This window comes from Peromyscus leucopus, chromosome 16_21 (genome assembly GCF_004664715.2).
Source record: "Peromyscus leucopus breed LL Stock chromosome 16_21, UCI_PerLeu_2.1, whole genome shotgun sequence".
Classification (NCBI taxonomy): Eukaryota; Metazoa; Chordata; class Mammalia; order Rodentia; family Cricetidae; genus Peromyscus; species Peromyscus leucopus.
Genome location: NC_051084.1, coordinates 32,400,126 through 32,427,238, shown reverse-complemented (window position 1 = coordinate 32,427,238; position 27,113 = coordinate 32,400,126). Strand labels below are relative to the sequence as shown.

At 45.6% G+C, this 27,113-nt stretch overlaps 1 protein-coding gene across 1 annotated transcript in view; it reads right to left on the bottom strand.

Annotated features, from left to right (window-relative positions):
- Nucleotides 1-26,683, bottom strand: part of Tet1 (tet methylcytosine dioxygenase 1) — a 75,077-nt gene extending 48,394 nt beyond the window's left edge. Inside the window, exons 1-2 of the mRNA XM_028881107.2 lie at nt 24,709-26,683; nt 9,415-9,468 (exon numbers count right to left, since the gene is read on the bottom strand). Of these exons, the coding sequence (XP_028736940.1) occupies nt 9,415-9,468; nt 24,709-26,571 (1,917 nt within the window). The 5' untranslated portion in view covers nt 26,572-26,683. The remainder of the gene's footprint in view (nt 1-9,414; nt 9,469-24,708) is intronic.
- Nucleotides 26,684-27,113: the final 430 nt, after the last annotated feature.

Below are 27,113 nucleotides of genomic sequence, written 5' to 3'. Positions count from 1 at the left end.
GGGATCGAGGGCAGGCATACTGAAAGGTCCTGCTGTTTTAAGAACAGACTCTGACCCAGGCAGCAAGGATGACAGGACAGTAGCCCTGGTCCTTTACTACTTATGAATACAACAAACAACAACAATTTCATCACTAAAGGCAGTGCTGACGCACGGCTTTAATCCCAGCACATAGAAGGCAGAGGAAAGCGGATCTCTGTGAGTTCAAAACCAGCCTAGTCTACAGAGTGAGTTCCAGAACAGACAGGATTATTACAGAGAACCCTGTTTTGAAAAACCAATAATAATAATAATAGTAGTAGTAATAATAATAATAATAATAATAATAATAATAATAATAATAATTCCATCCCCGAAAAGCTTTTCCAACCTGGGAGTGTTGGTGCACATTTCTAATCCTAGCAGCAGAGTGGCCAAGGCAGAAAGATTGTGGACGCAAGGAAGGGAAGCCTCGGCTACTAGGACTGGCTGGGCTATATAATGAAAACTGTCAAAAAAAAAAAAAGACACAAGAGAGATGGTTCAGAAAACGGATTCCTACAAGGTGGTCTTTGACCTCCGCAACTCCAAGCTGGCACATAGCCACCAATCCCCACAAATAAATAAATGTAACTTTAAAAAGTTAAATACCAAAGACATTCTACTATAAACATCATTATAATTTGAAAATGAAATTAAAAGCAACAGAGTGAATGCTTAACAAATATTTTAATGCAGTTATTTGTGTCTCTCATAGTTGAATTATTATGATAAACATGTGGAAAACTGTATATATAAAGAAGGTGACCTCAGGTATCATGAATCTAGCACCATCAGAACAAATACAGGAGCTGGGAGACGGCGAAGACCCTCAGGTGCTTATTGTACAAGCATGTCTGTAACAATAGCACTAGGAGACATGTGGCTTGGAGACAGGCTGACTCTTAGAGCTCACTGGCTGGCCAGCCCAGCCAATCTGTGAGCTCCAGGTTCAATGCCTCAAAAAGTGGAGGGGGGGAATGAGGAGGGAGCAAGAAACTGAACACTGAATTCTGGGCTGCACACACACACACACACACACACACACACACACACACAGAGGTTTTTTTGTGGGCAAAGGATGACAGCTGTTTTGTTGTTTTGGAAGAGTCTGAATGCAGATTTCCTGCAGCCCATTCACCCCACTTGCCTTGTATTTACTCCAATTCTCTGCGATAATTCCTAGAAATCACAAGATGGACACAAGAGTGGTTTGTAGCCTGGCTGGCCAGGCTCTCAGTAGGTTGCCAGGCTGGCCTCAAGCTCAAAGCGAACACTCTCTCCTAGCCTCTCGGATGCTGGGATTCCAGGTGCAAAGCAACACACCCAGTTGGACCTGCATCTTAGATTATTAGAGATTTTTGATATTTGTAGTGACAAACAAATGCTTGCAGGCGGGATGGCTTCATGAGAATCCAGCCCTGAAATCAGCTTGGTCATTTCTAGGCAAAGTGGTTTGTAGGGTTCTGGGCATGCAAACCAGAAGCCCCGCTGTGCCTGTGAATAAACACTGCAGCACAGCGCTTTACCTGTGCCACGCTGACTATTGAAAGCACACACAAAACCCCTTTGTGTTGAAATTATTCCTTCCTAGCCTTGCATCTACCCTGTGTGTGTGTGTGTGTGTGTGTGTGTGTGTGTGTGTGTGTGTGTGTGTGAGAGAGAGAGAGAGAGAGAGAGAGAGAGAGAGAGAGAGAGAGTTTTATGACAGTCTCGTGTAATCCAGACTAGCCTTAATTCACTATTTAACAGGATAACCTGGAGCCTGCTGCTGTTTCTGCCTCTGCCTTCTGGGTGGTGGGATTAGAATGCTAGTGTTACAGATGTGCGCCACCACATTGCATTGGTGAAGTAGTGGGAATGGAATTGAGATTTTGTTCACACTTAAGCAACAAGCATTCCATAGACTGAGCTACATACATCCCTAAGCAACTCTTGATTTTTTGGAGCTAAGGTCTCAACTTTAGGAGCAGGCTGGCTTCCTCCTATTTTCAACCTCCATAGTGGTGGGATTACCAATCACGCCCAGCTAGCTACACTGCTATTTCTTTTCTTTGAGACAGGGTTTCTCTGTGTAGCCCTGGTTGTCCCAGCACTAACTCTATAGACCAGGCTGGCCTCGAACTCAGAGATCTGCCTGTCTCTACCTACTGAATTCTGGGATTAAAAAAAGGAGTGTGTCACCACCGACAACAGCCATCACTCCACACCCCCAACTTCCCCAACAGCCCCCCAACCCTGCCACCAATATTTCCTTGAAAAACGTAAACAGTGGTTGCAGAAATGGCTCAGTGGTTGTAAGCACTGGCTGCTCTTTCAAAAGACGCAGGTTGAATGTCCAGCACCCATATTGGAGCTCATAACTGGCTGAAACTCCAGTTCCAGAGGATCCACAGACATACATGCAGGCAAAACACCAATGAACAGAAAATAAAACTAAATAAAATTAAAACACATTTAAGTCAGTTTGGTGGTGGCTCATGCCTTTAAACACAGCACTCAAGAGGCAGAGGCAGGCAGATCTCTGTGAGGTGGGCCAGCCTGGTCTGCTGTGAGATAATGCTTTTTTTTTTTTTTTTTTTTTTGATTTTTCAAGACAGAATTTCTCCGTGTAGCTTTTGGTGCCTGTCCTTGATCTCACTCTGTAGACCAGGCTGGCCTCGATCTCGAAGGTCTGCCTGACTCTGCCTCCGGAGTGCTGGGATTAAAGGTGTGTACCACTACCATCACTGATGCCGCCCGGCAGGATAATGCTTTTGTATACTGGATTAATAAAACAATAATTGGCCAGTAGCCAGGCAGGAAGTATAGGCAGGATAAGCAGACAAGAAGTCTGGGAAGAGGAAGGCTGAGTCAGGAGACGCCAGCCCACTATCCAGGGAGCAGCATGTAGTGGCACACAGGTAAAGCCACAGAATACATGCAACATATAGATTAACAGAAATGGGCTGAGTTTAAGTGTAAGAGCTAGTGAGTAGTAAACCAAGCAGTTTTAATTAATATAAGCTTCTGAGTAATTATTTCATAAGCAGCCGAGGACTGCGGGGCTGGACAGGATCGGAGGAAAACTTTTAGCTACACCTGGTCTACAGAGCTAGACCAGGACAGTCAAGGTTACATAAAGAAACCCTGTCTTGAAAAACTCAAAAGATTAAAATAAACAATGTTGCGAATAAGTATGTGTGGGAAATCCTTAGCTATTTTGTTATAATCTTACATTTATAGTAGATTAAAACATTTCAAAATAAAAAGGTATCAAGTCTACATAATGTAGCTCTAGAATATTATAGCAACAATTGGCAAGTGAAGGAAATAGTATGTCTCAAAGATACAACTGGAAATTCTGGTAACCACCCTGCATCCTGTTTCAAAACACTATGAAAGAAAACCTAAAAAGCACCCGGTCTTCCTTTCCTTTCCTTCTAGGCAGTGAGCACAATTTATAATTTATTCACTTGTTTTTTAGCTTTTAGGCTTGCCTTTCTTTGTTACCCTTTAATCTCCTAGTTCTGGCAGGAAACACATTGGAGTGTGTGTGTGTGTGTGTGTGTGTGTGTGTGTGTGTGTGTGTGTACTACAAACACACCACTGTGGCCCCATGCTTTTGTATGTACTTGAAAACCATTTAGCCATTATTGTTAATATTATTACTCAGAAAGAAACTTTTAGGGAACATTCAGATGAGGCAAGGGAATAGTTCTCAATGTTCTGAAAAGGGTGCCATTCAAGACCATGCTTTCATGCATGCATAGATACATGATACATGCAAGTGCCCTGTCTTCCGCTAGCGTGACGCAAACCCAACGTCCCCTCTCTCCCAGCCCCCATTCATGTTTCTCCTTCATCAGCATCATGAAGGAAGGAAACACTAAGAAGGGTTGATACATCACTTCTTTAGAAGCTGCCTCTGCAGACAGCTTCCTGGTTTAATATCCACTGACATTTATTTATTCTCCCAGTTATTTCAAATAAAGCGAATACTTTCATAATATTTTATTTATTTATTTATTTATTTTGGTTTTTCGAGACAGGGTTTCTCTGTGTAGCTTTGCGCCTTTCCTGGAACTCACTTGGTAACCCAGGCAAGCCTTGAACTCACAGAGATCCGCCTGGCTCTGCCTCCCGAGTGCTGGGATTAAAGGCGTGCGCCACCAACGCCCGGCTCATAATATTTTATAACCAGGTACTAGAAAATGTCCCCAGTGATGAAGGACCATGATCCAAGTGAAGAATACTATGTGCCCCCATCCCTAGAATACCCATTTGGGTGTGAGATGGTTTTAGACTTAAAGGTGAGTTGTGAAACTGGCATCAGCTTGACGTCAGCCTGACTCACGAATGTTACTATTTCCGTAATCCTGGCTTTGGTCCTTTTTTACAAAAAACAAAAAAAGAAAACAAACCACCAAGTTATTTTTTTTATTCCATAACTTCATACATGTGTAATATGCTTTGACCACATCCCCCATATTAGCCTCATTGACTGCCCACCCCATCCTGCCAGACCCCTTCCTGGTCATACATATACATATACATATACATATACATATACATATACATATACATATATATATGTGCATGTGGGGATCAGAGGACAACTTTTGGAAGTGGAGTCTGGGAACTGACCTCTGATTCCCACATGCTGGGATTACAGGTATAAACCACCATTAGCTCAAAAATTTATCTGTCACAAAAGGACTTAAAATTCTAAAGTGTTGGTACTTATTGACTTCATCATATGATGAATAAAAGATATTGGGGAGATGGGGCTAGACAAATGGTCCCCAAGAGCAGCTGTTGCTGTTGCAGAGGACCAGGGCCCAACCCTAGCAACCACATGATGGCTCACAAACATCTGCAGCTGAAGTTCCATGGGATCTAATTCCTCTTTTCACCTCTATAGGCACATGCACACGGAGACACATGCCCTTAATCCCAGCACTCATGAAGAAGAAACAGGAGGATCTCTGAGTTTTGGACCAACCTGGTCTATATAGGAAGTTCTAGGCCAGCCAAGGCTACGTAGTTTAACACTGCCTAAAAGTGGAGCGACTTTAGGAGTGGGAGGGACCCAAGAAAGAGTAATGAGAGGACAAATGTGATCAAAATACAGTTTGTACATATACGAAATGTCACAAGGAGGTCCTGGGGAAATGGTCCAGTCAGCAAGTCTTACTGAGCATGAGGGCCTGAATTCAGGTCCCCAACACCACTTGAAAAGTCTCTCCCAGGTGCTCAGAGGGAAAGTGAGGACAGGAGGATGCCAGGGACTTGGCTGAGGGTCAGTGAGAGATCTTGTCTGGAAAGTAAACTGGAGAGGAATTGAGAAAGACACTAGACAGTGACTTCTGGTCTCTGCAGATGCATGCCATGCACACGTACATAATGGAGAATCATAATGTATTATGCACAATTAGTATGCCAATAAACATTTTTTTTTCTGGAGCTGAGGACCGAACCCAGGGCCTTGTGCTTGCTAGGCAAATGCTCTACTACTGAACTAAATTCAACCCCAAGCCAATAAACATTTTAAAAGATCAATTTGCATAAGTAATGGAACCCAATTAGATAAAAGTTTTTTAATAAAGAATTAGAGAGGCCGGGCATGGTGGCTCATGCCTTTAATCCCAGCACTTGGGAAGCAGAGGCAGGCAGATCTCTGTGAGCTCCAGCCAGCCAGTCTACATAGTGAGGCTTTGTCTCCAAAAAAAAAAAAAAAAAAAAAAAAAAAAAAAGTAAGGAGATATGACATAATGCAAATTTAGCCCAGCAACTGGACTCGAGTTCCCATGTTCAGGGCAGGATGTAATGCACACTTAAATTTCAATTTCCTCCATCACCAGGTTCCACGTGCAACTGCCTCCTAGACAGACAGGTGATAATGGGGGAGGGAGGGACCTAAAAATCAGTCATTTGCCCCACCCATTATGGCATGGGGACCTGGAATATTTGAAGGTCTAAGGAGTCAGAGTAAACCCAAGGGAAACAGAACTTTGGCCAAATGTCACCTCTGCAAAAGCGACAGGTGACCAACCCCACCTACAGAGTCCTGTCACTGAGCCCCCAGATAGAGAGAGACCAGTCAAATGGAACCTTTGAGATACACTATCCCTAAATCCTGCATCACATGCCAAAGAACGCCCGAGCTATGAGGCTGTTTCCTGTAGTTGAACTCTAACACATCCATAGTTAAAAATCTGAATTTCTTCTACTAGGATGCAGAGAAACAAAAGTCTCTTTAAGATTTTTATTTCCATCTGTGTGTATACATATACACAGGACAGGACACTAAAAAAGTGAATAGGATCAAAATTCACTGTACAAGATACTTACAAATATCTTTTTTTTTCCTTAATAATTTTGTTTGTTTGTTTGTTTTTTGTTTCTCTCTGTATAGCTTTGGTGTCTGTCCTGGAACTCACTCTGTAGACCAGGCTGGCCTCAAATTCAGAGATCCTCCTGCCTCTGCCTCCCGAGTGCTGGGATTAAAGGCATGTGCCACCACCACCCGACCCCTGAATTTATTTAACTTTCTTTTATGTGCATTGGTATGAAGGTGTCAGATCCCCTGAAACTGGAGTTACAGATAGTTGTAAGCTGCCATGTGGGGTGCTGAGAATTGAACCCGGGTCCTCTGGAAGAGCAGCCAGTGCTCTTAACCCTGAGCCATCTCTCCAGCCCCAAATATCTTAAATTAAAAAATAAAAAAAAGCTGAGTTGTAATGGCTCATACCTTTAATCTCAACACTCAGGAGGCAGATCTCTGTGAGTTCCTGGTCTACAGAGCGAGTTCTAGGACAGCGAGGGCTACAGAGAAAAATGAGTCTCCAGAAAGAAAAGAAACAAAAACAAAAAACGACGTTTTAAACCCCAACACTAAATGCAATATTGGCTCATGGTGGAAATTCTAGCATTCAGAAGTCTGAGGCAAGAAGATCTGGAGTTTGAGGTGTGGATAACAGTAACTTCCATGACACCCTGTGCTACATGGTGAGATCCTGTCTTAAAGCAAAGAAAAAATTTTAAGAAGAAAAACAATAAAAAGAATAGCAAAAGCCTGAAGAGATGGCTCAGCAGTTAAGGGCACTTAACTCAGTTTCACCCATGTCAAGTGACTCAGAACCACCTGTCGCTCAGTGACGCCCTCTTCTGGACTCCATGGTTACCCACACTCATTTGCACATACACAGAAATACACAAAAAATTCAAAGTAACATTTTCAGCCAGGTGGTGATTGATGGTGCACACCTTTAGTCCCAGCACTCGGGAGGGAGAAGCAGGTAGATCTGAGGCCAGCCTGGTCTACAGAGATAAACACTGTTCCAAGCCATCCAACCCCCCCAAAGAAATATTTTCACTCTGGATTAAACAAACAAACAAACAAACAAACAAACAATATTTTTTATGTCAATTCCTTACTATTCTTCAATAGACACCAACTATGGGTGGCTGATAAGCAAGGATTCAATCCTTCTTCCCAGAGCAGAAGAAATTAGGCCATCCATAAACACTTTAAAAAATAAAAGGGTCCCCCCCCAAAAAAAGTAAAAAGGTCACAGTCTACTGCATGAGTCATCAAAGAAACATATGCTGCATTTACTTCTAACAGGTAACAGACATGCACAGACTAACATAGAATTAATTAAATGACCCCTACCCCAGCCTATTTTGTGTCCTAACAAGGATGGAATTTAGGGACCACAATTAGTTCTACATATAGTCTGCTTCACACACATACACACATACACACACACATACACACACACATACACACACACACACACACACACACACACACACACCCCTACCATTTAAGGGCCATTTATAACAAGACCAGATTAGTCTAGACAAAGCTCCAGGACAGCTAGGGCTGTTATACAGAGAAACCCTGTCTGGGGTGGGGGGAGTCAAGTAACCCAGGCTAGACTCAAACTCACTATGTAGGTGAGGCTGCCCCTGAATGCCTAATCCTTCTGCTTCTACCTCCAAAGTGCTAGGATTACAGGTGTGTATCACCACAACCCAATGACATTCTCACTTGAACAATCTAATGTCTGAAACGGACACACACAAAACAGGCAATAGACGGATTTAAAGTCATTGATAGTCCTGTCTATAATAGGTTGTGGGTGGACAGATCAGATGAAGAAAAAGATGGTTTACTACACCTACACACCATCCCCCGCTTGATTTGCCCAGGCCTCTCATGAAATGAGTTACGCTCATTTCACAGAGCCTACCACACTTTGCTGACTCTGTGGTCAATTTCTAGTAAGCACTTCTTATTTGATGAATAATGTTCATGCCCTTTCTGTGTGCACACAGGAAACAGAAACCTCAAGGTGGTCAGTAAAACCAGCGAGCGAGGTGATGGCTGTCTCTCTCAGTGCCAGCATTTCCAATACACACAACAGGCGGCAGCAAGTGAGATGGGAATCTGCCACAGCTCAGCATGCTGGAGGGCCAAAACTTTATTCACAAACACAAAGCTCTGATTATACTTAAGTCCCTTTACAGTAAACATACAGAACGATTCTATAGACCGGTGGTTTTACTGCTTATTATTTCCTCCACAATTAAAAGGCTTGCTTACATTAATAGGATTGCTGTACAGCATTTTAAATCTTAAACCTGCAAGCAATTTGCTAGGCTAAGGCTAGCCCTAGCCTTGAACTTGTAGTGAGACCATGGGCTTTTAAATTAACTCTTGCGAATACCGTAACTAAGCTGCAAACAGATCCCGAGCTAACAACCAAATCAGGGTACTGCTGAACTCTCAGCATGCAATCTGTATCAGCATGCAATCTATGCGATGCCGACTCCTTAAAATCTATGGCAGCCAAAAAAACAACAACAACAACAACAACTAAGGAAGACACAGTGAACACTTCATATTGAGCAATTACAGTGTAGCTGTAAGGTCTCTCCATGCATGTAAAGTTGAATTCAAACCTCTAAGGACATTCACCTTCCCCCACTTTGGGGTGGGGGGAATATCAGATTTTACAATAGTATTTTCTGTGTGTTTAAAAACAAAAAAAAATCACAATGAGTCATAGCCATCAACTTCTCTACCGTGGAGCTGACGTCCACCGGGGGCAAAGCCACAGATGCAGGTGGCAGTCAGGGGGCTGGAAAGGAGAAGGAATTACTCAACGCTTTGCATATAAAGTTTTCCTTCCGTGCAAGACTTGTGTAAGACGCTGAAAATAAAGGATGCTAATGTGGACCTAGCAGGAGGCAGGGAGGAAGAGAGAGACTTTGGCTGAGTGAAAAATTCATGTACTCACTGACAACCTGGGAGAATCCACTGTACTGCAAATTTCACCCTCAGGTGACAGAAAAACGCCATATGAAATGGAAAAAGATAATATCATTTAATCAACAGCTGATTACCTTGGAAACTTTGGACTTCTTTTCCCTCTGGGGCCTCTTGTTTTCTTTTGTAACCTAAAATTTAAAAAAAAAAGTAAAATTGAAATATGAGCCTCCATTAAAAAATATATGTATCAGCTCCCACCCTTCCCCCCCCAAAAAAAACTATTTTTGCCACTTCTCTGTAAAAACTGCTTATATATCATTTAATACCATCAACATATTAGCCAGTCAGTCCCTGAAGAGCTCATGTAAAATGTATACTTTCAAAGTCACTGGAAAGAAAAACAACCAACAACCTTGCATAAATAAAGATGGAGGGAAATGCCCCCTTTCCCCCTAAAAGTCTTTCTTAATTAGCCTCTGCATTCTTCACGGCGAAGCCCACGAGGTAGCCATCTTGCCTGCTTCTGCAGAGGAAGCCTCCACAGAGAGCAGTTCTGCAAACTGCTTTTGGTATCATTATCATGGTGTTTAAAGGCAGCCCTGGCCTGCCAGCACTGTAGACGTGCTGGGCATGCCTTTTGCAAAAAACAGCCCCACAAAGAGTGCAGCCAATGGCAAGGCAGAGCTTAGAGACTCCAAAGTGATCTTCGCAGCCTAGCACTATCCCAGACAAAGGATCTCCTGTGAGGCTGGGCTCTCACCACAGGACACAGGCAGCCACAAGCTGCGACATGGAGTTCTCTGCAGAGGATCTGGTCACCGCCACCGAAATCACAGGAGGCTTCAGCAAGAGACAATGTTCGCAAATCCCCCAGGTCGCCACCATCAGATCGATGGCGGAGTCTCCCTGAGCAGGAACCTCTGGGTGGCACCAGGACAGGTTGGCGCAGGGAGGGGCGCGCTGCTCTCTACCACCCGGCAGGAGATAGCCTAAGGGGGCATCGGGGCTCACAGCAACCCTGGAAGGTATTGTGCATTTTGACTTTATAAGGCAAGACTAAATATTGGCGATATCGAAGGCAGGGAGGTTAAGTGAGGACAGCGCAGGCTCAGCTGTTCGGCTGCTTGTCTCATTCCTGGGAACCACACCTCGGTGCAGCCGGAGCTTGGCCCAGAAACAACGGTTTGATTTCTGTCAATAAATGTCCAACGACCAAGTCGGAGTACGGGGGAGAAAAAAAAAAAGCAGCCACTTAGAAGAGAAACAGGACAGGATGTGGACAGGAGAGGGGGTGGCGGTGTATTTTCAAAATACACTTGTCACACTCTCTCGGTGACTACAGAGATGGAAGACTTGTGTGTAAGCCGGGTGACCTTCAGTGTCCAAGGAAATCCGCGGTAGACTCCAACCGGAACCTTGGGGGGGGGGGAAGGGGGCGTTTCTGGCTCCTCTCCTCCCAAGATCAATTGCAACCAAGCGTCCCTTCTCAGCCGCCAACTAGGTTCCCAGGTGGAGCCTGCCTGCACACCATACTAATAGTCAACCACCCACTTCCCCAGACGCTGAACCTGAGCCAGCGGGGAACACGCCACCAACTCCCTCACCCCTCTGCGAGAGACACACACACACACACACACACACACACACACACACACACACACACACACACACACACGGACTGCACCCATGCTCGGTGGGTGGTAGCCATTGGGAGCTGGCACCACGCGACACCTGCCAGACACCAGGAAAGGCAGGACCGAGAGCTGTCCCCCTTCTGTTAGCTCCCTTGCGCTAGTGGCAGGGGACCAGAGTGGCTGTGGCAAGCTGGGCTGATCCCAAGGTGACTGCCAAAAAAGCTGTACAGGGGACAGATCTCACTCACATCCCAGCCACCTTGACAGCTGCACAGATCTTGGGAAGCAAGCCCAAGCTCCTGCCTCCTGGGGCCAAAGTTTCTGCAGTCCATTTGCGGGATTGGCAGGATGGGATGGCTTGCCTGCCTCCGGGGCCAAAAATGGGTTTTCCACTTGCAGTTGGATTCGGAACAGATTCCCACAAGCAGAGAAACTCGGAACTGAGTGAGGGCCGGAAGGCCTGCGTTTCATCACCCTCCCCTCGGAGGCTCCGAGGCTGCCACGAAAGCGCGTTTTCCTTGTTTTCCCATTTATTTAGTTATCTATTTATTACTCCTGTGGCTTGAACCCAGGGACTCACGCATGCTAAACAAATGCTCTACTAATGAGCTATACATACTCCCCTGTTCCCAGATTCCCCACTTTACATCATTCCCCCCAAAACTGCCCTGCCATCCACAGATTTTTTTTTTTTTTTTTAACTAATTCACAGACAGGGAGGAAAAAAAAAAAACCTATTGAAGCTAGACATGGTGAAAACACTTTCGACTAACTCTATCACTCTGGAGGCCGAGACGGGAGCTTCAGCTAGAGTTAGACCCTGTCTTCAAATAAACAACCATGCAACAACAACAAAAACATGTCCATGCCTACAATCGTAGCATCCAGGAGAAACTGAGGCAGGAGCACAACCAAGAGTTCAAGGTCAGCCTGGGACACATAGCAAAATACTAGGTCAGCCATAGCTGTATATAGCACGATTCTATCTCAAAAAAAAAAAAAAAAAAAAAAAAAAAAAAAAAAGGAAAGAAAAGAAAAGAAAAGAAAAAAGGGAACGGAGAAGCAGGAAGAAAGGTGTATACTCTACTCAACCTAGTACGTGTATGCTGTTCAGTTTTTTATTTTTAATCCCAAAAACAGAGGGATTCTGACCTAACCATAACGCCAGTGCAACCACACAGCAAGCTCACACTGAGGAACGGGATGTAGTGGCACACACCTATCATCAATCCCAGGCAGATGTCTGTGACTTCAAGGCCAGCCTCGTCTCCTTAGTGAGTTCCAGGACAGCAAGAGCTACTTAGTGAGACCTTCTTTGGGGGGTGGGGGGCGGGGGCTCCGTGAGAAGTCAAAGCAGCCAGGAAGCAGGTGAAAATACACAGGTCACATACAGCCAGGTTGGAGAACTGGTAGACAGCACTTACTCATCATTTGGTTGAACCTGGAAGGACACCACAGATCCCTTTTCCTTTACATTACCAAGCATTTATTTGCACGCGTGTGTTTGGGTGGGTACACACTCCATAGCATGGAGTTCAAAGGATTAGTGTTGTTAGTCATTGCCTCCTTTCACTATTAGTGGTCCCAGAGATGAAATTTAGGTCAGGCTCGACAGCCTTTCTTTGACCCTACGAATCACCTCAAGGGGCCTATGTTTTCTCAAGGAACTGCCAGAGCATTCTGCCATCAGCTACACCACTGTGCAATCCCATCAGCCAGTCAGCCCCTCTCTTACTGGAGTGCCATGCCTTTCTCCCAGGGCTGTTACCTCCTCCCTTTGCACGTATGAATGACTTGTAGAAAGCAGTATCTTTCCCATTGAGTGCTCAGTATTTAGTACAGTCATCACGACACATTATTATGGTTATATATTTCAAACGAATGTATTAACTGTGATACCCCACCAGTAGGTATGCTAGATGGGGTCCTTGTGAACCCACACAATGCTGCACTTGGTGAGTTAAGAGAAAGTGGAAGCATGCAGTGTTCTGAAAAATTAGATAATAAAGGCAAAGCTTGTCTGAGTCAAATAGGTAGTTTATAAAAGTGCCCTGAGCTATATGGACTCCCAGTATCAAACCACTGGAGTAGGATGGGGGTACACAGAGGCTCAGAGTTAGGGTGTCTATTCCCATAGCAATCTGTTCCAGTGCCTACACCTTGAAGATCTGACAGTTCACTTCAGAGCTTAGATAACAGTGAGTTTTAATAGGACAAATCAGAAATCAAGAAGGCATTCAAGAGAATCATTTAGGGGAACGAAGAGCTGACTGAGTGTTTAACAGTGTATGCTGTCAGTGAAGCATTTCACTATTAGGATAAGAATTTCTACTGTATCAAGCTGGCAATAGAAAAATAAAATAAAAAATAAATAATTGTTTCAACAGTGTCTGTCCACAAAAAAAAAAAAAAATGTATGCTGTTCTTTGCAGGATGTGGGTTCAGTTCCCAGCACCCATGCCAGGTGGATCACAGCCTCTAACTCCAACTCTCTAACTCTTGGAATCCAATGACCTCTACACTCACCTGAACACATACACACAGGCATGCATACAGGCATGCATCATTAAAGATTATTTAACCAGTCAGGTGGTGGTTGCATATGCCTTTAATCCCAGCAACAGGAAGTTGGATCTCTCTGAGTTCGAGGCCAGACTGGTCTACAGAGCAAGTTCTAGGACAGCCAGGGCTATGACAGAAAGTGTCTCCAAAAACCAAAAGGGAAAAAAAAAAAAAAAGAATCATTTAACCCTGAGAACCGTTCTAGGATGGGAAGATATGTCCACGGTTAAAGGCACTTTCTGCCAAGCCAGGTGACACAGAGACAAATCCCTCTTGACATCTACATTAATGCCAAGGCACATTCACATACATACATTACGTATACAATAAATGAATATCAAATAAAGATTTCAGAGAACCACGCCATATCAAGTGGATGCTGTAGAAAGGTAAAGGTGTGATGAGTCCTACATTTATTTGCTTTAGCAGCCAGGTGTGGCGGCACACCCTTGTGGTTCCAGCCCTTGGGAAGTAAGGCAGGTCCAGAAGGAGAAAACCCAGAACCTCCGTCAGTCACTAAAACTCACTGTTCCCATGGTGAAGTCAGGTCTGGTAAAATATATAAATTAGGGGTCAATGAGATGGCCACACACACCACCCAGCCTGAGAATTCCAGTTAGCTAGGACCCACCTGGTAGAAAAGAACCCACCCCCACAAGTTGTTCTCTGACCTGAGCCGCGCAAGCATCACGAACACGTCCACACATGCACACGTAGTAAAGGCAGTAGATGGAGCACACAGCTCAGTCAATGTGGGGTTGTGTTTGTTCACTTAGCGTGGTTCTAGGAAGACCTCCACGGGCCTGTCTACATCCTCGCAAGTTATCGACCACTGCGCGTCAGCCCTAGCCTCCTTCCTTTTATGATCTCACTGAGCTTCAGCGTGGTCCAAACTCACTAAGTAGATTGTTCTTTTTGACGTTCCTTCCAGAAAGTGTGCTGAAACACTGATACGTGCTCAACACCTTGGCGATCTTTGAAATGGTAGATTTCTGATAACGTATAATTCAGGTAAAGAATTGCAGTTTTGGCAATCAAAGGCCCGTGCCTTTGATCCCAGGGCTACACAGAGAAACAAAACAAAACAAAACAAAAAAAAAAAAAAAAAAAATTGCAGTTTTGTGCTGGGCCATTGTGATAGCTCACACTTTTAATCCCATGACTTGAGCTAGGAGGCCAGCCTGGTCTACGTAGCAAGTTCCAGGCCAGACGGAGCCTAACCTCATGGTGTGATCTAGTCCCAAGATGCCCCCACACCCCCAGAACAGGATTATTTCCCAAGGAGAGGGGGAAAATGTGTGAAAAGGCAGAAATAAGCCTAGAATGGTTGATTGGCTCAGACCTGTAGTCAACCTTCAGGAGGTCAGAGGCTTGCAAATTTGAGGTCATCCTTTGCTGCATAGTGAACGGAGAGGCTGACCCCGAGACGGGGCTTCTCTGTGTAAACAGTCCTATCTGTCCTGGAACTTGCTTTGTAGACCAGGCTGCCCTTGAACTCACAGAGCTCCTCCTGCCTCTACCTCCAAGCGCTGGGATTAAAAGTGTGCCACCACCGCCAGTGAGACCTTGTTTCTAAAGAATGCCCCCCCAATATATATAATGTTGAACCTATATTTATAGTAGAATGCTCAACTCTTCCCCAGGTCTAGAAATACTATAGCAGGACGTCAATAATGAAAGTTTTCTATTATCCAAGTACGTACTAAGATATACAAATAGGGGCTGGAGAATGGCTTGCTGCTCTTGGACCTGAGTTTGGCTTCCTGCATCTACTGCAGGCTGCTCTCCACCACCTGGCCTGTTACACAACTCCAGGGGATCTGACCTCCCTCCTCTTCTGGCCTCCAGGTACCCCAACATGGGAGACATACACTCAGACTCCGACACATACAAACAATAGGAATATATATATTGAAATAAAATAATTAAAAGCACTCATGAACATGAGGTTAGTTGGTCAACCTGGGCTACACAGCTAAACTGTTTCAGTTTTTAATGGTGTTGGTGGCGCACGCCTTTAATCGCACTCGGGAGACAGAGCCAGGCGGATCTCTGTGAGTTCGAGGCCAGCCTGGGCTACAGAGCGAGATCCAGGACAGGCACCAAAACTATATACAGAGAAACCCTGTCTCGAAAAGTCAAAACACAAAGAAAGGCCTTTGACATTCATACTCTACCCAAAAAAGCTTCTGTGCTTGCTCCATTTCTGAACCAGGAAAGCTGACTGTGTAGGACTCTGCAATGCAAAGCCTTTAGGGATAGCTTGTGGGTGTCAGGAGCTTAAGGGCTTGCCTCAATAAGAAAATAAACCCGGGCTATTTTGCCACAGGCCATCTTCAAAGACAGTTGGGAGACAGAGCGTTGGAGTACATTCAGTGAACGTGTCGGGGTCTGGGGTCAGGAAGGACAGCCAGCCGTGCCGATCTCAACCTTACAAGACTTTAACCGAGCAGACTCATGCAAATTTTTTAAATTGCCTATTTCTGTCAGAAACATCTTAGTTTAAAAAAAAAAAAAACACCAACTGGAACAGTGTTTTACGTACATGCTTTGCTTGCATGTGTATCTATAAACCACATGTGTTTCTGAGGCATGTGGAAATCAGATAAAGGGAGTCAGATTCCCCTGGAATGAAATTAATGACTGTGTCTGCCACCCAGGTTCCCCGCAAGTCCCGGCTCAAGTCCTCTCATGCTGGTAACGTGACTAATTTCTCCCCCATTCCCTCCTTTTTCTAGAGACATGAGGTTGGCTCTGAACTCAAAGATATGCTAGCCTCGTCATCTTGAGGGCAGGGGATAATGCCATCTTACATAAGATCCATACACGTCCTTGGCAGGGCCCACACTCCACTGGTGCTGGTATTAAACTGAATGCCGAATGCCCCGGACTTGTAGCCGATGTAATTATGGCAGTGGAGAATTATGGCTGTCCATAATTAATAAAACCAACTGCGAGGGAACAATGTAATGAACGATTAAAACTCCATATTCTATGTCTAGGCCAGGCAGTGGTGACACACGCCTTTAATCCCAGCACTCGGGAGGCAGAGGCAGGCCAGGGCTACATACACAGAGAAAAACTGAAAAAATAAGCCACGAAAAATCTGGTATCAAGGGGCTGGAGAGATGGCTCAGCGGTGAAGAGCACTGGCTGTTCTTCTGGAGGACCTTGGTTCAATTCCCAGCACCCACATGGCAGCTCACAATTATCTATAACTCCAGTTCTAGAGGATTCTATACCCTCACACAGATGTACATGCAGGCAAGACATCAATGCACATAAAATAAGTAAATCATTAAAAAAAAAAAAAATCTGGTATCAAGACTGTGGAGGCCTGGTGATGCAGATTTTCTCAGAAGAATGTTCATCTGTCTGCTTGAGGCTCCAGAGTGAATCCTGGATACCACCCTACCACCCCACCCCCACACAGGATTTTTTTTTAAAGGAAGTAAAAAGGCACTTGCAGCAAGAGGCTGTAATCTTAGCCCTGGAGAGGCAGGCATTAAGAGGATTCCCTTGGACTTGCTGGCCAGCCAGTCTAAGAAGAGTGAGGGAGACAATCCTGTTGACCTCTGTCCTCTATACAAGCATGCACACACATACAAGTTCAATGCAACAAGGTAAGTATTTTTATACCCGAAAAGGAATTTAGGATTCCAACGCATCTCCTTCACTGACGGTCCCTCTAGCAGGCCACTGCTAAGTTCTGCTGCTCCAGCCCTCATATTCTGCCTATCACCCCAGCTCAGAGAGATGGTAGATAAAACGAGCAGACCTCCCGCACACATCCTGATTCCACATCAACCACAGCCCCAGGCAAGGCATCTGGCCTCTTGGAGTCCCAGTGGATCATTTCAATAGCTGGAGGCAGCGTCTTGCAGAGAACTGTGCAAGAGTAAATGTGTGTCAGGCCGGGTGGTGGTGGGGGCGCACAACATTAATCCCAGCATCTTGGGAGGCAGAGCCAGGCAGATCTCTGTGAGTTCAAGGCCAGCTTGGTCTACAGAGCGAGATCCAGGACAGGCACCCAAACTACACGGATAAACCCTGTGGGGGGGGAGGGGTGTCAATGTGTGTCATTGGAGACCTAATAGTCAGTGCACAAATTATCAATCTGTTTCAAGACACCAATGTCGCCTGACTTGTGGCAGGACATACTGCAGTCCCAGAACTTCAGGGGCTGAGTGAGACGAGAGACAAGTTCCAGGTCAGCCGGGGATACATAGCCAGACCTTTTCCCAAAATGGACAAAAATACAAAAAAAAAAAAAAAAAGAAAAAAGAAAAAAGAAAAAAGCAAAAGCAGATAGCAATGTTTACTCTATACACACACAGTTCCATACTATGGTCACTGAATTCAACCAATTCAACCTCCACCAGGTTCTGGTACCCACCAGGCACAATGGGGAAAGGAATGAAGAGGGAGAGAAGAAAATCCTAGCCCTACAGACCCGCCATTGAAGTGAACGTGTGGGACCAAGAGTATTTAAAAGGCGCACGCCTTTAATCCTAGCACTCGGGAGGCAGAGCCAGGTGGATCTCCGAGTTCGATCGATCGATCGATCGATCGAGACCAGCCTGGGCTACAGAGTGAGTTCCAGGAAAGGTGCAAAGTGACACAGAAAAACCCCTGCCTCGAAAAAACAAACACACACACACACACACACACACACACACACACACACACACACACACACACAAAAGAGGGGTAAAAGGCCGCAGCACAAGGAATGTGACACCATTAGTTGTCATGTGAAACAAAATTGTCATGTGAAACAACATTATAGTGAAAGCCGGGCGGGCACTGGGTATACCCTGCAGACACCACTGTTCAAGAGCCACAGCCGGGGGGCAATGCTGGGAGACTCAATACTGAAAATACTAAACAAAGGAAGTGGGATGACGTACTGTGGAAATACCCAATCCTGTGAGGTATTTACCTCATCGAGTAAAGGTGCTTCCAGGCCAAACCATCCGAGTTCAGTCCCCACAAGGTGAAGACTCACCTCAGAGTTGTCTGTCCTCTGACAGGCTGTGATGCTCAGAATATGCTATGATCTCTCTCTCTCTCTCTCTCTCTCTCTCTCTCTCTCTCTCACACACACACACACACACACACACACACACACACACACACTTAAAAATGTTTACATTTGTTAGTAAGACTGTGAAGAAATTAAAACCGTCTTTATCTGTCCTGTGGACCCTTCATAAATCTCTTCAGTCAGTTGGGATATGCTGGTTTCAGTTATCCCCACTGGAAAAGCGCCAGGCACACTTTCCCCACCACGGAGAAGTGAGCTGCAGACAGAGCGGCTGATGAGTGCTTGTCTAACCCACACAGATCCCTAGGTTCCAGCTGCAGGCCCCCATGTGGGTACACATCTGCCCTCCCAATAATACAGAGGTAGAGGCAGGAGGATGCGAAGTTCATGGTCCTCAGCTACATGGCAAGTTTGAGGCCAGCCTGGGCTATCTGAGACCCTGTCTGAGGAAATGACCTGCGTGCGTCTGGCCCACAGCGACCTCACGCAAGTCTGTTCCTCTCTCCCGTGCCTTTACCTGTCTGGAGTGTTGCAAGCCAAAATCTAAATAGTCTTAAGAGTTGTATGGTTAGCTGGTAATGAAGACATACTCTTCAGGTATGTATGGGTTTATTCTCGTTCTTCCTTGATTTGTCTCTGAGGCAGGGACTCCTACAGCCCAGGCTAGATTTCTAGATAGCCAGGGGTGGCTTTGAACTGTCTCCACTTCCCAGGAGCTGGGGTTACAGGATTAAGCTACCACACCTGACCTGGCGGTCGCTTCTTAATAAAAGTACAAAAGTTATTTAGTAAAATAAATAAAATACAATTTAAAGCAAAGTTTTAGCTGGTGGCGGCGGTGGTCCGCGGCGGCGGCGGCAGCGGCAGCGGCGGCGGCGCACGCCTTTAATCCCAGCACTTGGGAGTCAGAGGCAGGCGGATCTAGCTGGAGGCCAGCCTGGTCTACAAAGAGTTCCAGGCCAGGGCTTTACAGAGAAACTGCCATCTCAAAATTTAAATTAAACAAATTTTTAAGGAGCTATTGAGACGATTCAGTGTTCAAAGCTCTTGCAGAGAGGACCTGGGTTCCATTTTTGGCACCCACATGGGGGCTCATGGCTGTCCGTAACTCCAGTTCTAGGGGGATCTAAAGCCCCTTTCTGACCGCTGGGGGAAGAAACATGTATGCAGTGTACTTACATACATGCAGGCAAAAACTCTTGCAGAAAAATAAGCAAACCTTTTGTAAATTTTTTTTTTTTTTAATTTCTGGCACCTGGAAAATCTTGCGATCTGCAGATGCAAATTAGCATCTCTAAGAAGGGACTCACACACAAAGGCAAGAACTCTTTGCTGTATGTACCCTATATGCCCTCTACCCAACATTCCATGGCTGGGGCCAGCTGTAGCCACCCCGACCTGCCCTCCCAGGTGCTCCCGTCTCAACCCACTTTTGCGCTTTGACAGAAAACTTGATCACAAAATAGGTTCGCCTACGAAGTATAGGAAAACAAGCTGTAGAGTGTAAATATCTAAAAACAGGGATACCAAAAGCCTCTTAGTACACAGGGACAAGAAAATGGCTGTGTCATGGTTATGCCAACGGAAACCAAGAAGAGAGTTATGTTTCGCATGGGAACAAACCAGGTTATTTATAATGCCCCGGCAGGAAAAAAAAAAGAAATTCTTCTGCACAGACAGGAAGAACTGGTGAGTCCTGGTTGCTCTTGGGTTACTCTGTGTGAATGCGAGCATGTGTGGAGGCCAGAGGTCACGTGAACCGAAGCTGTTCCTCAGCAGCCATCTACCTTGTCTTTGGAAGCAGCGTCTCGGTGAACCGGGGGCTTACCCATTTGGCTAGACTGGCCAAATGCTGACCAAAACCAACTATGGGAGGATAAAGGGTTTGGGCTTGCATATTCCAGTTCCCACCCATCATCATCATAAAAGGGAGTCAGAGCATCAAGACAGGAACTGAAGCAAAGACTCTCTCTCTCTCTCTCTCTCTCTCTCTCTCTCTCTCTCTCTCTCTCTCTCTCTCTCTCTCTCTCTTCCCTCTCTCTTTCCCTCTCCCTCTCTTCTCCCCTTTTTGTTTTTTCTTGATTTTCCAATATAGGGTTTACCTCTGTATTAAAAGGCATGCCCACCACACCGGGCCAAATCTTGAGCTAAGGGGATCAGGCCAACCTATGCAGCATAGAGATACATTGTCTCATAAAACAAAGCAAAGGGGGCATGACCTTACCCCATAGGAAGTTGGAAAGTGGAGGCAGGAAGATCAGCAATTAATTAAAGGCCAGCCTTAGCTACATTGTAAATTTGAGATCTGCCCTTCTCTCCAAACAAGTAACAACTTCTTGAAATGTATTACATTTATTACTGGAGCCAGGCAGTGGGGGCACAGGTCTTTAATCCCAGCACTTGGGAGGCAGAGGCAGGCGGATCTCTGAGTCTATAGGGTTAGTTCCAGGACAGCCAGGACTATACAGAGAAACCATATGACAAAACAAAACAACAATACAAAAAAAAAAAAAAAAAAAAAAAAACATTTCCTGGTGGGCTGGCCTGCACATCATGGCACAAATGTGGATTTCAGAGGATCTCGGTCCTCTCCCTGTATCGTATAGGTCTCAAGAATAGAAGTCAGACGGGAAGGCAAGCACCTTTACCACTGATCTGTCTGCTTGGCCCCTGTAACAACTTTCTAACACTGCAATAATATTTTTATTGTCAAGGTAGTGGTTCCTAGCTTCAGTTCGCCACTAAAACCAACTCCCCTTTGATAAATGGCTGGCTTGGGATTTGAAGCAGTAAAGATCGCATACACAGTGTCAGCAGAATATTGTGCCAAAAAAATACAACGGCTGGAGGTACGACTGTGCTAATTTTGAGATAATTTGGGCATGGAATAGAAGGGACTGGGGTCATGAATCGTTGGACGAATACACATTCAACATGCAAACAGCCATATGTATTCAATCCCTCAAATTAAATAATGCTTACAAGAGACTATGGGCCATCTAATATAATAAATAGAAGTCCAGTTCAGCCAGGTATAATACATTAAACATTTCAGAAATAAAGGCAGGAGAGATTGGTGCTGGAGAGATGGCTCAGCAGTTAAGAGCACTGGCTGCTCTTCCAGAGGACCAGGGTTCAATTCCCAGCACCCATGTGGCAGCTCACAACTATCTGTAATTTCAGTTCCAGGCCATCCATCTGATACCCTCACAGACATATATATGCAGGCAAAAGACCAAAGCAAATAAATACAAAATAAATTATTTAAAAAAGAAGTTTAAGAGCATCCTCAGGGAGGGGCCAGCTGATTGTGGCTTGTGGTCCTGGGAGGAAGCAGGCTGACCAGCCGCGATGGTGGCGCACACCTTTAATGCCAGCACTAGAGAGGCAGAGGCAGGTGAATCTGAGCTCCGGGCTAGCCTGGTCTATAGAGTGAGTTCCAGGACACAGAGAAACCCTGCCGCAAAAATTTTAAAAAAGAACAAAGAAAGGCTGAGCAGTCCGTGAAGAGCAAGCCAGTAAGCAGTGTTCCTCAGTGGTTTCTGCTTCCTTTCCTGCCTCCAGGTTTCTGCCCTGAGTCCCGACCTTGGCTTCTGATAATAGACTCTCACCTGTAAGCCAAAGAACCCTCCCCACAAAGATATTCTTCACTCCAGCTGGGATGAGGCCCTTTCTCAAAGGAAAAGAGAGTCAGTGGGCAATTCAGTCACCCTCTTGAATATCTCATATTAGTTGCTAATAAACTGAAGCCTCATGTATAACTTCTGGGCCTATATATTTTTGCTATTTCATCACCTTCTTAAAAAGTATTTTGGTTGCTGTTGTCTTGTTTTTTGAGACAGGGTCTCACTATGGGTAGACCACGTTTGCCTTGAATTCAGCAGCCATCTGGCTGCCTCTGCCTCCCAGGTGCTGGAACTAAAGGCGTGTGCCACCGTATCCAGACTATTTCTTATTTTCGGTGGAATATACCACAAACATTTGTGTGTGCGTAAAATATACTAAGGAGAACTGGTTATTTAACATCTTGACTCCTCTGCTAGTGACGTTTTAAAACTACCTTGGGTATATAGTGTATTTAAACACACACACACACACACACACACACACACACACACCTTGATAGTAAATTGATTACTGAAATTCTCCCAGTAAAACAATAATGGCTTCAGCCGGGCGGCGGTGGCGCACACCTTTAATCCCAGCACTCAGGAGGCTGAGCCAGAAGGATCTCTGAGTTCGAGGCCAGGACAAGCACCAAAACTACAGAGAGAAACCCTGTCTCAAAAAACCAAATAAATAAATAGATAGATAAATAAACAATAAAGGCTTCAAAGGAAAGCTATGCCCAAACAAATGGGAGAAGCAGGCAGGAAGACCTTGCAAGTCAATACAGCACAGACGGAAGAGACATCCAAGATGACCGGCTCTGTATTCTGGATAGTCAACTGTAGATGGTGAGCTGTTGAACCAAACTAACAGATAAGGGGAGGGGCTTGGGAAAGACAGCAGATGTGTGGCCCATGCTTATTAACCAGTGCTTTTGATGGTTTAGTGAGTTTGCAATGGCACAGGCCAGCAGCATACAAGGGAGGGCCCTTTCTTATTGCCTTATACATGTATTTGTAAACTAGTCCGAACTGGCCATCAAGTGTGTGTGTGTGTGTGTGTGTGTGTGTCTGTGTCTGTGTGTGTGTGTGTATGTGTGTCTCTGTGTATGTGTGTCTGTGTGTGTGTGTGTCTGTGTGTGTGTGTGTCTCTGTGTGTGTGTGTCTGTGTGTCTCTGTGTTTGTGTCTGTGTGTGTGTGTGTGTGTGTGTGTGTCTGTGTGTGTGAAATGGTTTGTATAAATACAATGTTGGCTGTTTGGGGTAGTTCACACCTTTAGTCTGTGCTCTAGGGAGACAGAGGCAGGCAGGTCTGTGAGTTAGGGCCCTGCCTGGTCTAGACAGTATGATTGTTTCAAAAAAAATTTTTATTTTAATTTTTTTTCAAGCTGGGTGTGGCTGTATACATCTTTAATTCTAGCACTTGCAGGCAGAAGCAGGCAGATTTCTGTGAGTTCGAGGCCAGCCTGGTCTACAAATCAAGTTCCAGGACAGCCAGGACTGTTACACAGAGAAATCCTGTCTCAAAAATAAAAATAAAAAATAAAAAATAAAAAAGTAAGCCGGGTGGTGGTGGTGCACGTCTTTAATCCCAGCACTTGGGAGGCAGAGCCAGGCAGTTCAAGTTCTTTGTGAGTTCGAGGCCAGCCTGGTCTACAGACCAAGATCCAGGAAAGTTGCAAAGCTACACAGAAAAACCCTGTCTCAAAAAACCAAATAAATAAATAAATAAATAAATAAATAAATAAATAAAAATTTAAAGAAATAAATCACAATAACTTCTTGGAAAGCGGGGAGTGTGGGGCGGCTCACACTATAGCCCAGGTTACCCTGGGACTTGCTGTGTTGCGCAGGTTGAACCCTGAATCACATGTGGGCCCATGCCTGACATGCACATCATGTAGTCAGTGAAAGTTTCACGAGTTGGTTCTTTCCTTCCACTATGCAGTCCCAGGTGGCAAGCTCAGGTTACCAGACTTGGAGGTGGGCGCGTGGCGTGTACCTTTCCCCACTGATCCATCATCCCACTAGCCCTTATTTCCATGTTAAAAAAGACTTGTTTTCGTTTCTACATGTCTGCATTAGTTCCCATGTACCACATTCATGCAGGTGTGCCCGGAAGGTCAGTCATCGAACCTAGAGCGGGGGTGTCGGGCAGTCCTGAGCCACCTAAATACAGGACTAGAGACTATGGTCATCCTCGCCTAGCTACGTACAACCTTGGCTACCAACCAAAAGGAAAAAAAAAATTTAAGTAAGGCTGAGGAACACGCTTAGCTTGCTGGAACCCCCTAGGTTCAATTCCCAGCATGGGCTCCACCACAAGACAGCATTCGGGTGGTCGTGCACGCCTTTAATCTTAGCGCTCGGGAAGCAGAGGCAGGCAGGATCTCTGTTGAGTTTAAGTCCAGCCTGGACTACAGAGTGAGTTCCAGGATAGCCAGGAGTGTTTTAGAGAGAAACCTTGTAACAAAAAAAAAAACAAAATAAATAAATAGAGATCAACGTTTTAAGGGGGGGACGGGGGCACCCTCCACCAAGCACTGAAGATACTCCCAACCCCTGGCTGCTCCCTCACCTGTAACTGTGAGGTGCTGACTGGCCTCTTTTTGAGCACCTCACATTTCCTCTTCTTGCAGATCTGGTGGCTGTTCTTTCTGTTCTTGCAGTAGGTACACTCGCCACAGTTGGTCTTCTGCTGGCAGGGCTCGCAGACGCCGCAGGGCTTGCGTTTCCTTTTCTCCCCAGTTGGCGGCGTAGTCGACTTCCGTGAGAGAGAAGAGGCGGCACTGGCCTGGGACACTGGTAGAGGCATCCCTGTGGCTTTGACATCAGCTGAGCTGGTCAAGGTGACCTGAGAAACCCCTCCTTCCAATTTGCTGGGCGCAGCCTGAGAGCGCTGGGTAAGATCCACCGGCGCGTGCTGGAGTCCATTCTCGGGGGCCATTGCAAACCCTGGTGTGTTCGCCGGAAAAGGGCCCGCACAAAACTGCTGCTCATCTCGGAGACTGTTTGCAGCTATTGCTGGAGGTATTGAACTTAACTCAGAGTTTGGTGGGGGTTGGGGAGCATGTCCTGAGTCCAAAGTTAAAGGTTTAGCACCTTGGACCTCAAACCCACAGGAGGCAAAGCTGTGGGGCTGGGGCCCGGGAGTATTGTAGGTAGCAAGTGTGTTTGGAGGCTTAGGAAGGAAGACAGGCAGGTCTGGGGAAGCTCCCACATCCACATTCATAGTTTCTTGCTGGTTTGGCAGAGTAATAGCACCAAGATCCTCCGGTGAGTCGGAGACCTTGCCCAGGGCCTCACCAGGAACTAAGTTAGCACCAGGAAATCCCCACTGAGGAGAGAGAGTACTGAAAGCCTGTCCTAGGACCGAGGTGGCGTCCAGAAATTGCTCTGGGTAGCAGCCCCCTGGATCTGGGTTAGTTCTGAGGGTTTCTTCTTGGAGTTTAGCACCAAAGGTATCTGGCTGTGTGCCTGCCAAGAGGAATTTTACCAGAGCTGCGGGATAGATAGACCCATCAAGAGAATTGCAGTTCTTAAGGTCCAATTCAGGGAGGATCTTAAAACTGGAGGTGGGAAAGCAACTATGTTCACTTCCCATGGGGTTCAGAGGATTTGAGAGCTTAAGAGAGTCTACTTGTGACTCCAAGTCTCCCAACTGACTGCTGATGTTTTTCTGAGAGGTGACTTCGGGAGCGGATCTTTGGGGCAAAGGCGGGCACTCCTGAGGGGAAATGCCAACATCATCTGATGACTGATGTGGGAGTAATCCTTCACAGTGTGTCCCTTCAGGCGGCCCAGAAAGGATATCTGTTGCAGGGCTCCCACATGTAGAAGTATAGCTTTGGGAATCTTCTTCTGCCCTTTGAGGCCAAGACTGGGGGAGCTCTTGGATCTCACCTTCAGCTGAACACATGCTCTGTTCACCAGTTAGGTTCTCTGTGTCTGGGGACGACGTGATAGGGTCTTGGCTGGGGACTGAATCATTTTCTGAGTGCGTTACCACCCTCTCATCCTGGGTATCCTGACTACACTGCTGCTTCTTAGAAGGAGGTGGTACTTTCTTAGGCTTGGGGGTAACTACTGGGCACTGGGAGAGTCGCCTGCTAAGAGAGGTCCTTCGGAGAGCCATGGTAAACCCGTTGCAAGTTAAGGACTCTGGATTCTGAAAAAGGACTTGGGTTTTATCCTGATTCATTCGGGCTGCCCCAGCTCTGGTCAGAAGGCTTCTGGCTGGTGTGGGGGTTTTAGCTTCTGTTTCTTTCTTGCCATCTCTTCCTTGAATTAATTGCTTGAGTCTTCCAGGGTTTATTGCCTTCCCTAATGCCCCATGTTTGACAGGCTGCTTTAATGTCTTCTTCTTCTTGTGGCTGCTTTTCTTTATGTGTAGCTCTGTCCTGACTGGTTTGGAAGGCTTTGCATGGCGGGAACGAGACATGGCTGTCGAGTCGGAAAAGATGCAAGGATGCAGGACACAGAGTCATTGGTCCTTTGCAAAGTCTTCCTTCTGAGGAGAATCCGGAGCTGTTGCCAAGCTCGGTCCCATGAGGTTTTGGTCTAAAACAAACAAACAAAAACTTAGTATCACTATTAGTCTTTGTACTCTACTGTGAAGATATTTCCTAATAAATTAATAAAGAAACAGAATGTTTACTGCCAAAGAAAAAAATATACAGGTAGTATTTAACTGGGCAGAGTGGCTCAAATTTATATTCCCAGCGTATGAGACTGAGTTGTAGGATATCCTGGGTTACAGTATGAGACTCTCAAAAAAAGGCATTCACAGTGGCTCCCACCAGCAATCCCAGAAATTGAGGTACAGTAGGATGATCAGGAGTTTGAGACCATTCACAACCACACAGTGAATTTGAGGTCAGTTTGGGCTACACGAGACCTTGTCTGAAGGAGAGGAAAGAAAAAAAAAAAGGAGCTAGGATGGCTTGCTTACCCAGAGGACCTGGGCTCAATTTCCAACGCCCA